At 43.5% G+C, this 12,541-nt stretch overlaps 1 protein-coding gene across 2 annotated transcripts in view; it reads right to left on the bottom strand.

The window, feature by feature from the left end:
- LOC141131844 (CD5 antigen-like) overlaps positions 1-11,153 on the bottom strand; it is a 33,718-nt gene extending 22,565 nt beyond the window's left edge. Inside the window, exons 1-3 of one of the 2 annotated variants that reach the window (XM_073619602.1) lie at positions 11,030-11,052; positions 10,194-10,276; positions 6,187-6,213 (exon numbers count right to left, since the gene is read on the bottom strand). In XM_073619602.1, coding sequence (XP_073475703.1) covers positions 6,187-6,213; positions 10,194-10,218 — 52 coding nt within the window. In that variant the 5' untranslated portion in view covers positions 10,219-10,276; positions 11,030-11,052. Of the gene's footprint in view, positions 1-6,186; positions 6,214-10,193; positions 10,277-11,029 lie in introns of both variants that reach the window. The other variant, XM_073619598.1, reaches the window with a different exon arrangement.
- Between the last annotated feature and the right edge of the window lie 1,388 nt (positions 11,154-12,541).

Below are 12,541 nucleotides of genomic sequence, written 5' to 3'. Positions count from 1 at the left end.
TATTTCCCAGCTGTGCTGAAAACGGAAAATAGAATTCAAATACTTACCATAATTTTCCTTTCCTGACGAGCTCCATGGCAGCACAAGTTAAGTAGTACGAGCTACGGAACGCTGAGGCTGAGGTGAGTGAAACATTTATAGTCCTGATTACGTAGGGCGTAGGCGGGGCCTCACCCAGCTGTGCTGCCATGGAGCTCGTCAGGAAATAAAATTATGGTAAGTGTTTAAGTTCAATTTTCTGTTTTTCAGTGGGTGGTAGGGGATGAGGAAGAGATTATTAAAAGGAGCCTATAGCTTCACCTACTAGCTAGATAAAATATATAATATTCATATGTAATATTTTAGATTTGGCAGACCAAAAAATGGAAACACATTTTTTTTCTTTCTTCATGACCATATTAGCTCCTTGGCACAGAGGGGCTGCATACAGGGCTCAGCATAAATGAGTACATGCCTTTTGAAAAGTAAGATTTTACTCTATATCTCAAAGAACACAAGAACAATTTCCAAAATTTTGACAAAGCAGAGTTTTTTTTTTAGAACATTTGTTTAGCTCCATTACATGAAAATAAGGTTAATAATATAACTTAGATTACAAAATCTTCTGTTTTATTCAAATTAATTGATGCAAAAATGAATACACCCCACAACAAAAAACTACTCCATCTAGTATTTTGTATGACCTCCATGATTTGTAAGGACAACACCAAGACTTCTAGGCATGGAATGAACAAGTTGGCGACATATTGCACCATCTATGTTTTTCCATTCTACAAGAACAACCTCTTCTAGAGCCTGGATACTGGATGGAGAGTGATGCTCAACTTGTTTCTTCAAAATTCCCCATATGTGTTTGATTGGGTTCAGACCAGAAGACTAGGGATGGGCTATCTGTTCGAGTCGAACATGAGTTCGACTCGAACATTGGCTGTTCGCCCGTTCGCCAAACAGCGAACAATTTGGGGTGTTCGTAGCAAATTCGAAAAGCCACGGAACACCCTTTAAAATTCTATGGGAGAAATCTAAAGTGCTAATTTTAAAGGTTAATATGCAAGTTATTGTCATAAAAAAGTGTTTGGGGACCTGGGTCCTGCCCCAGGGGACATGTATCAATGCAAAAAAAGTCAGTTTTTTCAGGAGCAGTGATTTTAATAATGCTTAAAGTGAAACAATAAAAGTGAAATATTCCTTTAAATTTCGTGCTTGGGGGGTGTCTATAGTATGCCTGTAAAGTAGCGCATGTTTCCCGTGTTTATAACAGTCCGAGAGCAAAATGACATTTCTAAAGGGAAAAAAGTCATTTAACCTCTTCAGATCCGCGCTATTGCCAAATGACGGCAACAGCACGGATCTACATTGCCGGGACGACGTCTATTGACGTCGTCCCGTGCACGAGCGGCCTGCGCGCCCCCTGCAGGGCGCGAGCGGCGCGCTCGGTGCTCAGCTAATCTATGAGACTCGCCTGATCACAGATCAGAGTAAGGGGTCGTTCCCGACCCCTTACCACATGATCAGCTGTCAGCCAATGACAGCTGATCATGTGATGTAAACAGAGTCAGTAATCGGCTATTTTTCCTCCTCGCGCTGACAGCGTGAGGAGGACAAAAAAACCCGATCACCGGCGGCCGTGAGAGGGACATCAGTCCAGATCACAGCGATCATCTGCTTCCACAGCAATAGGCAGCAGTGCCGCCTACCAGTGCCCACCAGCATCACCCATCAATGCCCACAGTGCCACCCATCAGTGCCCACAGTGCCACCTATCAGTGCCACGCATCAGCACCCACAGTGCCACCCATCAGTGCCACCCATCAGCGCCCACAGTGCCACCCATCAGCGCCCACATCAGTGCAACAACAGTGTTGCACATCAGTGCCACCTATCAGTGCCCATCAGTGTCACCTACCAGTGCCCATAAGTGCCCATCAGTGCCGCCCATCACTGCCCATCAGTGCCACCCATCAGTGCCGCCCATCAGTGCCCCCCATCAGTGGTACCTATCAGTGCCCATCAGTGCCACATATCCGTGCCACCCATCTGTGCCACCCATCAGTGCCACCCATCAGCACCCATCAGTGGCCATCAGTGCCGCCTTATCTGTCCCCATCAGTGCTGCCTTAACTGTGCCTATCAGTGCCTCCTTAACTGTGCCTATCAGTGCCGCCTTAACTGTGCCTATCCGTGCCCATCAGTGCAGCCTATCAGTGCCCACCAGTGCCGCCTCATCAGCGCATATCAATGAAGGAGAAAAATTACCTGTTTGCAAAATTTTATAACAAACTATGAAACATGATTTTTTTTTTTTTTCAAAATTTTGCATCTTTTTTTGTTTGTTTAGCAAGAAATAAAAATCCCAGCTGTGATTAAATACCACCAAAAGAAAGCTCTATTTGTGGGAAAAAAATGATAAAAATATCATTTGGGTACAGTGTTGTATGACTGCGCAATTGTCATTCAAAGTGCGACAGCACTGAAAGCTGAAAATTGGTCTTGGCAGGAGGGGGGTTTAAGTGCCCAGTAAGCAAGTGGTTAAACGTGCTACCGTTAGTCCCGGGTATTAATGAATTGTCGGTCCCGACAATACACATAAAAGTCATTGAAAGTCATTGAAAAATAAAAAAAAAATGCGTGGGGGTGCCCCAAAATTCCATTACCAGGCCCTTCAGGTCTGGTATGGATATTAAGGGGAACTCCGCACCAAAATTAAAAATAAATGGCGTGGGGTTCCCCCCAAAAATCCATGCCAGACCCTTCAGGTCTGGTATGGATTTTAAGGGGAACTCCGTGCCAAAATTTAAAAAAAAAATGGCGTGGGGTTCCCCCAAAAATCCACATCAGACCTTATCCGAGCACGCAACCTGGCAGGCCACAGGAAAAGAGGGGGGGACGAGAGAGCGCCCCCCCTCCGGGAACCGTACCAGGCCACATGCCCTTAACATGGGGAGGATGTCCCCATGTTGATGGGGACAAGGGCCTCATCCCCACAACCCTTGCCCGGTGGTTGTGGGGGTCTGCGGGCAGGGGGCTTATCGGAATCTGGAAGCCCCCTTTAACAAAGGGGACACCCAGATCCCCCTCCTATGTGAATTGGTAAGGGGTAAAAAAACCACAGGAAATAAAAAAATAAAAAATAAAAAAGAGATTCCAGCGATGTAATCCAATAAATCCATGCTCCTACTCCAGAGATGTAATCCAATTCTCGATCTCCATCGATGGATGGTCTCCAGCGACTCCAGCGAGGAACACGCACAGGATCCTGCCTCCACCGGAGGCACCCAGATGGATTACATCGCTGGAGTAGGAGCATGGATTTATTGGGTTACATCGCTGGAATCTCTTTTTTCTTTTTTTCTTTTTAATAAAGGACTTGTCCCAAGCTGTCTCCTGTGGTTTTTTAACATTTTGACACTTTCTTTTTGTGAAATGGTAGGGGTACAATGTACCCCTTACCAATTCACATAGGGGGGGCGGGATCTGGGTGTCCCCTTTGTTAAAGGGGGTTTCCAGATTCCGATAAGCCCCCATGTTGAGGGCATGTGGCCTGGTACTGTTCAGGAGGGAGGGAGCGCTCTCTCGCCCCCCCCTCTTTTCCTGCGGCCTGCCAGGTTGCATGCTCGGATAAGGGTCTGGTGTGGATTTTTGGGGGAACCCCACGCCATTTTTTTTTATTTTGGGAGTTCCCCTTAATATCCATACCAGACCTGAAGGGCCTGGTAATGGAATTTTGGGGGACCCCCACGCATTTTTTTTTTTTTCAATTACATTTATGTGTATTGTCGAGACCAACAATTCATTAATAGCCGGGACTATGGCTAGCACTTTTAAATGACTTTTTTTTCCTTTAGAAATGTCATTTTGCTCTCGGACTGTTATAAACACGGGAAACATGCGCTACTTTACAGGCAAACTATAGACACTTCCCAGGTACAAAATTTAAAGGAATATTTCACTTTTATTGTTTCACTTTTAAGCATTATTAAAATCACTGCTAACAAAAAAATGGCCGTTTTTAAAACTTTTTTTTGCATTGATACATGTCCCCTAGGGCAGGACCCAGGTCCCCAAACACTTTTTATGACAATAACTTGCATATTAACCTTTAAAATGAGCACTTTTGATTTTTCATGTTCGTGTCCCATAGACTTTAACAGTGTTCGAACAAATTTTTTGCCTGTTCGCATGTTCTGGATGCGAACCGAACAGGGGGGTGTTCGGTCCATCCCTACAGGAGACATACTTGGCCACTGAATCACTTTCACCCTGTTCTTCTTCAAAAATGCAACAGTGGCCTTAGATGTGTTTTTTGGATCATTGTCATGTTGGAAAAGTGCACGGGGACCAAGGACACGGAGTGATGGTAGCATCTTCTCTTTCAATATAGAGAAGTACATCTGTGAATTCATGATTCCATCAATAAAATGCCCAACACCAGCAGCACTCATGCAGCCCCACGGAAAGACAATGCCACCACCATGTTTCATTGTAGGCACCATGCATTTTTCTTTGTACTCCTCACCTTTGTGACGCCGTACAGTTTTGAAGCCATCAGTTCCAAAAACATTTATCTTGGTCTCATCACTCCAGAGTACAGATTCCCAGTAGTTTTCTTCTTTTTCAGCATGGGCCCTGGCAAATTCCAGGTGGGCTTTTTTGTGCATGGGCTTTAGAAGAGGCTTCCTTCGTGGACAACACCCATGCATGCCATTCCTCTGCAGTTTACGCCGTATTGTGTCACAATCACCCCAGTTTGGCTGTCTACTTCTTTAGCTAACTGCAGTGATCTTGCATGGCGATTTTCTTCAACCCTTCTCATGAGAAGACGCCCACTCCGTGGACGGCCTGAATGTCTCTGTGAGATGGTTGCATTTTCATCTTTGTTACATTTTTGTATCAACTTTGCTACAATATTCTGACTGATAAGTAAAGCTTTGCTGATCTTCTTGTAGCCTTCACCTTTCTTTTTTAAAGAAATGATTTTCTTTCTCAGGCCTTATGACATTTCTCTTCTGACAGCATGAACTGACTCTCTTCTCTTGACAGCATGAAAAGGGAAGGGGTTTTCTTTATAATGGACACCTGTTTAATGAATAATTAGACTCATCTGTAGTTGAATTCTTGTTAATTTGGATTTTGTTGTCTAAAATTTAGCTTTGCTACTTATGCCCTGTACCCACGACCATTTTTCCCGTCAGAATAAACTCTGAAGGTTTTTCCGACGGAGTTCGACGGAATTCCGCTCAAGCGGTCTTGCATACACACGGTCACACCAAATTCCGACCGTCCAGAACGCAGTGACGTACAACACGTACGACGGGACTAGAAGATGGAAGTTCAATAGCCAGTAGCCAATAGCTTCCGTCTCGTACTTGCTTCAGAGCATGCGTCGTTTTTGGTACGTCGGAAAAGCATACAGACGAGCGGTTTTCCTCATAGGAATTGGTTCCGTCAGAAAAATTTAGAACATGTTCTCTTTCTAGGTCCATCAGAATTTTCGACGTAAAAGTCTGATGGGGCATACACACGATCGGAATATACGATGAAAAACTCCCGTCTGACTTTTTCTATCGGACATTCCGCTTGTGTGTACGCGGCATAAAACTTTTATTGGGGTGTATTAATTTTTGCATAATGGTCTTGAATAAATTTGTTAGGAAAGATACTTTTTTGTGTGTGCAAATTAACAAATCTTGGTTGCAATCGATGGCCCACATTTGTGGGAGTATTTTGTATAGTGTCCCATAGAAAATGTTGATTTTGAAAGGGAAGTAAAGGTTTTCTGACAAATCTGTGGGGGTGTACTCATTAATGCACAGCACTGTATTTGCGCGAATTGCTGTGCATACAGCTGTGTCGAGAGCATGCGTCCCGACACAGTTCACAGCCCCTAACCATGAGCTCTCGATCGCTCCTTGTGATTGTGAGTTTTCTGATGACATGACCAATCACGACGGTTACGTGCTCTTAAGCCCAGCCTCCCGGCATCACAAACCTCTTAAAGGGCCGGGAGGCGTTTAAGAGGTTAAAGAACGAAAATCTGTAGATACATTCCCTTTAACGAGGATTAGGGTAACCTCCTATGCTGTCAGTCTGTTGGCACCCTGTCGGGGCAGCCACGGACCTCTTATATGAGCCAGATGACTTTGTACAGCTGTTTAGTTAGTTAGCTCTGTGTTAAAGAACACTTACCAGAAACTGAAAATCCAACAATGGAACCTGAAATAGAAAAAAAAAAATAGTTGTATGCATTTACTTTGTGTGGTTGAGGAACACACAAAGCCATTTGCCATATAAAACTGGTGGTTGTTCCATCCATTCTTCACTTTAATGTACTGGACAGTTAGGCTAGATGTCAAGGAACAAAGTGGCAATCAGTAATGGTAATGCAACCAGGCTGCATGCACAATATTAAAGTGTTATTAAATCCACAACAGTAAAATCAATCTGTATATGCAGTAAAGCATGCTTGCTATACTCACTGTAGAACCTAAGGGGTAAATCCTCCGCATTATGTAAAAATGCTGTTCGATCTGGTCTTCGCTGATACTCCCCTTTTTCCACTGTCCTCAAACCATCTCCTGATAGAGCAGAGCCTTGGGAGGGTGCATGTGATCAGCACAGGGCCAATCAGCACTGTCCAGACAGAGGGCCAGGAGTCCTGCAGCCTCATAGGACAATCAGGGGAGAATGAAAACTCCTCCTATAGACATTGATAGAAGTCACAGGACTGCTATATGCTGCTGATGAGAAGCGGTGTTTAGTAGTTTATATTTACTAAAACCAGCAGGAACGCATACATGAATGTATGTAATGGCAAGGGGTGCTGGGGTGTGCTGGAGGGTGTATTAATGTTGGCTGCTGGAAGGGATCTACTGTTGAGGGAGGGGTCTTTTTTGCTGGCTGTTGGGGATCTATTGTTGCCGGGGGGCATCTATTTTTGTGTGGCAGTCTATTGTTACTGGTGAGGGAACTATTGTTGTTGGTTGGGCTTATGTTGCTGGGGGTGAATTGTTGCCGAAAGGGATCTGCTGTTGAGGGAGTGGTCTACTGTTGCTGGCTGCTGGAGAATATTTTGATGCTGGGCTGATGGTGGAAAATCTGTTGTTGCTGCTGGGTTCTATTATCGTTGGGGACCATTGTTGCTGGGGAGGGTCTATTGCTGCTGGCTGCAGGGGATCTACATTACTGCTTTTCTTATTATTAACCAATTTCATACAAAATTACTTATCTTCACAAAATGAAAGTTGCTTCTGTATTCACTAAAAGGGGCGGTACTGGGAGGTGGGTAGGGGGTGAAACCAAGGGATGTTGCTCAGAGGTGGTAAGGGGGCAGAGACAAGAAGGGGGGAGTTCCTGCACTTATTTTTTTGAGAAAAAAGCCCTGCCTTAAATAATTGCATTTCCATGTTCTGTGTACTGTGGGAGACCAGATATAGTGAATGCAGGATCCTGAGTTTATTAACACTTTAATTAGGGGTTTAATTTTATTTTTTAAACAGTGTGATTTGCTAAAGTATGGGTTAAGGCTATAATCTGGGGAAAACAAAAAGCTCCTTTTTGCAGTAGAGCTGTCCCTGTACTGCTTGGTTGAAATGGTTGTTGCCTTTAGGGGAAAGCGCCAGTTGCCGGTGGAGCAGGGAATCTGATAAGTAAAACTGCTTTTTGCAGTACCCTAGACCAGTGGGCCTTTTCTTGCCTTTATCTGGCCCTTGGGACATTCTTCATCTTTCTGACATCAACAATGGGGTATTATTCTTCCCTCTGCCACCAATGATGGAACATAAATTCTTCCTCTTGACACCAAAGATGGGACACTATTCCTCCAACTGATACCAACAACGGGACACTATTCCTCCCACTGATACCAATGATGGGACACTATTCCTCCCACTGATACCAATGATGGGACACTACTCCTCTCACTGATACCAATAATGGAGCACTATTCCTCCCACTGACACCAACAATGGGACACTATTCCTCCCACTGATACCAATGATGGGACACTATTCCTCCGACTGATACCAATGATGGGACACTATTCCTACCACTGACACCAATGATGGGACACTATTCCTCCCACTGACACCAATGATGGGGCACTATTCTTCTAACTGATACTAATGATGGGGCACTATTCCTCCCACTGATACCAATGATGGGGCACTATTCTTCCAACTGGTACCAATGATAGGACACAATTCCTCCAACTGATACCAATGATGGGACACTATTCCTCCTAATGATACCACTGATGGGGCATTATTCTTCCAACTGATACCAATGATGGGACACTGGTAAGAGGCATTGAGGAACTCAGCTATGAGGAAAGATTAGAGGAACTGAATCTTTTCCCTCTTGAGAAGAGGAGATTAAGAGGGATATGATCAACATGTAAAAATACATAAGTGGTCCATATAGTAAACTTGGTGTTGAGTTATTCACTTTAATGTCATCACAGAGGACAAGGGGGCACTCTTTACGTCTAGAGGAAAAAAGATTTCATCTCCAAATATGGAAAGGTTTCTTCACAGTAAGAGCTGTGAAAATGTGGAATAGATTCCCTCCAGAGGTGGTTCTGGCAAACTCAGTAGATTGCTTTAAAAAAAGGCCTGGATTCTTTCCTAAATGTACATAATAACATTTATAAGTAATGTTGATCCAGGGAAAATCTGATTGCCTCTCGGGGGATCAGGAAGGAATTTTTTTCCCCTGCTGTAGCAAATTGGAGCATGCTCTGATGGGGTTTTTCACCTTCCTCTGGATCAACTGTGGGTGAAGGATTGTGTATATGGGATTGTATTTTATTTTATTTTTTTTGGTTGAACTAGATAGACTTCTTTTTTCAACCTGACTAACTGTGTAACTATTCCTCCCACTGACACCCACAACCAGACACTATTCCTCTAACTGATACCAATGATAGGACACTATTCCTTCCACTGATACCACAACAGGACACTATTCCTCCAACTGATACCAATGATGGGAAACTATTCCTTCCACTGATACCAAGAACAGGACACTATTCCTCCAACTGATACCAATGATGGGACACTATTCCTCCAACTGATACCAATGATGGGACACTATTCTTCCAACTGACACCAACAACGGGACACTATTCCTCCAACTGATGCCAATGATGGGACACTATTCCTCCCACTGATATCAATGATAGGGCACTATTCCTCCCACTGATATCAATGATGTGGCACCATTCCTACCACTGATACCATCAACAGGACACTATTCCTCCCACTGATACCAGTGATTGGGAACTATTCATCTTCCACCTAACCACAGAGGTGCTATAAACTTTTTTTACACCCAATGACCACCATGCTTGAGGCATGGTCTACTCCCACTGTCCACAGTCCGGCCCCCTAAAGTCTGAAGGACAGTAAACTGGCCCTTTGTTTAGAAGGATTGGAGACCCCTGATCTAGACCTAAACAAGCAGTTTACCCTTACAGGGGCTTTTCCATCGTAAGGGAGGACTCTTGCTTTCCCCAGAAATAAGTTTTAAAATGCCCATTGCTCTAAGCCATGGCTCTTATATTCCTTGAGGAGCGCACCAGGCTGAGCCTCCTGCTGCCGTACATACCTCCTGCCCAGCGCTCTAATCAACATCACTGAGGAGTGCACCGCTCATCATGGCACTGGGTAGGGGGTGCGTTGGACTGCGGGTAACCTAGACTGATGCACCGTTGACCAGCTGTCCAGCTCGGCATGCATGCTGCCAGTGCAGGTATTATAAAAATTTTCACCAAACAATATCCTTATTCTACAAAAATAATCCTTACGCAACCACCAATTAATAGCCCTGTATTCTATTTTTCTTGAAATCTTTACTGTTTTTTTCTGACTTTGTGAGCTCACAAACCTCTCCTTTTCCTTCTCATTACCATTTGTTTGGAATGAGCTGTGCACGTTATTTGCAGTCATGTGCACTACACAAATCGACAAATCCCATAGTCCGTCTCAGGAGCGTGCAAGAGGGTGGCTACATTCCTTCATACTGTGGGACCATGGAGAACAAACGTAGTCACTCTCTAACAGGAAGTCAGATCACAGCAGCAAAAACAAGAAAAAAGGATTTTTAAATTTGGAGAAGGCTGAGAGCAATAGAAGCGACTTTTCTGCGTTAAAGCAGTATTAAACCCAAAAGCAAACATTTATTATATTGCAGCTTACCAATTCTTACAGATGATGGCTGCATTTCTTTTCATTTTAGGCTTTCTTTCTTCTATTTTCACCTGGTGATCCAGCCAGTAAGTCTGTGGTTTTTCAAAAGAACAAGCTCTCCAGATGTATCAGTTACAGAAATGAGAAAAACTATTCAGCACTGGCAGGGGTGTTAACAACGATCAGTTTTATTTGTTTATGTAAAACCTTAAGGCCCCATTCACACCTCAGCCTTTTGTAGCTTAAAGCTCAAAGCTCAAAAAAGCTGGAGGGGGAAAAAACAATTATTTTTTTTGTTGCTGGAATCGGGCAGATTGGTGCGTTTTTTTGTTCCATAGAAATGCATGGATACGCTTGATCCAAGCATTTTGTCACACGTTTTTCTACTCAAATGCAATAATTAAATAAAAATAATAAATAATAATAGTAAATAAATAAAAAACCCTAACTCCAACCCTTAAACCTAATATCAACCACTAACCCTTAAGCCCCATACACACGATTAGAAATTCCGCCAGCAAAAGTCGGATGTGAGCTTTTGGTCAGAAATTCCGACCTTGTGTATGCTCCATCGGACTTTTGCTGGCCGAATTCCAGCCAGCAAAAGATTAAGAGCAGGTTCTCTATCTTCCCGTCGGAAAAAGTTCCTATCGGAAATTCCGTTCATCTGTATGCAATTTCGACACGATAAAAGATTTTTACAAAATTACCCTCTTACAAACTTTTTGCTGCCTAAAAAAACCCTTGGGGAATTCTTTCCATTTTTTTATTTTATTATTGCAATATATTACATTTTTGGTTTTGCTTTAGGAACACATATTTTGAAGAGAATAATGAAGACTTACCCAATAAGAAGAGCTCAATAACTCCCATGGCTTAAAATATAGCTCAGAATGGAGTGCCAATGCTGCTCTGAAACTTTAAGACATTATATATGGCCAGATATGAGTGGCCTCAGCAAAATTCCTGCTGAATGCATGAAACAGAAACTTTTATGTAACAGAAAGTTGAAATTTGGAGAAATATCCAAACATGGTCAGGATTTTAAAACCTTCCCATGCAAATAAGACAGCTTGTTACCATAAGTTAAGCTAAATGCCCTTTGTAGATACGGGTAGATTATGCAGGTACAAATTTATGGTTTGGCACAGTAGGCCTGTGTCTATAGGCTGCAAGACAAACAGGTGGCTTTTCCCTTTTCCCTCTGGTCAAATATAATGACCTCTCCATAGATTACTTACTTTACCAAAACTGTGTTGTGCAAATTTTCCTTCGGCTTCCCGGCATGCACTGTGCAAGTGTAAGTAAGATGGCGGCCTGTTGAGAATGGAAGAGCGACGTTTCAGTAGAGGAGAGTAGTGGAGTTGAGGCCCCCAGGCATGAGAGAATCAATAGTATAAATCCAAAAAATCTCTCTCTGGCGGAATCCACCTGCACAGCTTGACAACGTCCCTTGTGGACCCCCTGTGGAATGCGTTTGCCGTGGACCATCCCACACAGTGCCATGAGCTACTGTACATGCCTGATTTTAAACTACATTTATGAGTAGTTCTTGTTCTTATTCTATCTGCAAATAAACTCTTTCCATACAGCTACACGTGAAAATTCCCTTGCAGAGAGAACATGCTCTACTCCTTAAGTAAATCAACCCCACTGAGTCCAGCCCCGTTTGCTGGATATCATTGGAACTCAGAAAACCATTTCTGAGAAGATTATGGGATTTTAAAGGCAGTGACCACTTCTGCCAGAATGATTACACCCACGTGAGTTCACATCATTAAAAACATATTTTTATTACAAATTCATTAAAAGATTGGGGTGAAAACCTCTAAGAAAGCCAGCATGCCACACTACCAAACCCCAGAAAAGATGGCACCCCACTTCTAAAGCATGAATATACACAGTGAGCTGTTCTGAAAGTATACAGAGGCAACTGACCATACTTGTTCCATCTTTGACTACAGTGTCTAGGTCGGGCCACTCTTGGGTCACTCTAGATTGTCTGGGAGGAATTGAATCATTATTTTTTAGTGACACAGACTGAGGTACACCCAGCTGGTGGTTTCAAAAGATTAAAGCCGCATTTCCTGCCAGCCCCTGCCTGATTGGGAAGGGGGCCATGTGGTCGATTCTAGCCTGGACATCTGTGACCGCTCTATGTACCATCCATACTCTGAACTGCATCGCAATCTCATGCATCCTTGTCACCATTTTTTGAACAATCAGCTATGCTCAGTGCACCCCATGTACCCCTTCTATTTTCAAAACCAGCGGTGCCGTGTGCAAAAACAAAACACCGGGGTGAACCAAAAAATTGCACCAGGGTGTCACATGGTCCCCTCCCGAAGAGGAAGGAC

The sequence above is a fragment of the Aquarana catesbeiana genome, linkage group LG01 (genome assembly GCF_042186555.1).
Source record: "Aquarana catesbeiana isolate 2022-GZ linkage group LG01, ASM4218655v1, whole genome shotgun sequence".
NCBI classification, from domain to species: Eukaryota; Metazoa; Chordata; class Amphibia; order Anura; family Ranidae; genus Aquarana; species Aquarana catesbeiana.
The sequence above is the reverse complement of the archived record's forward strand: the minus strand, read 5'-3'. Positions and strand labels throughout refer to the sequence as shown.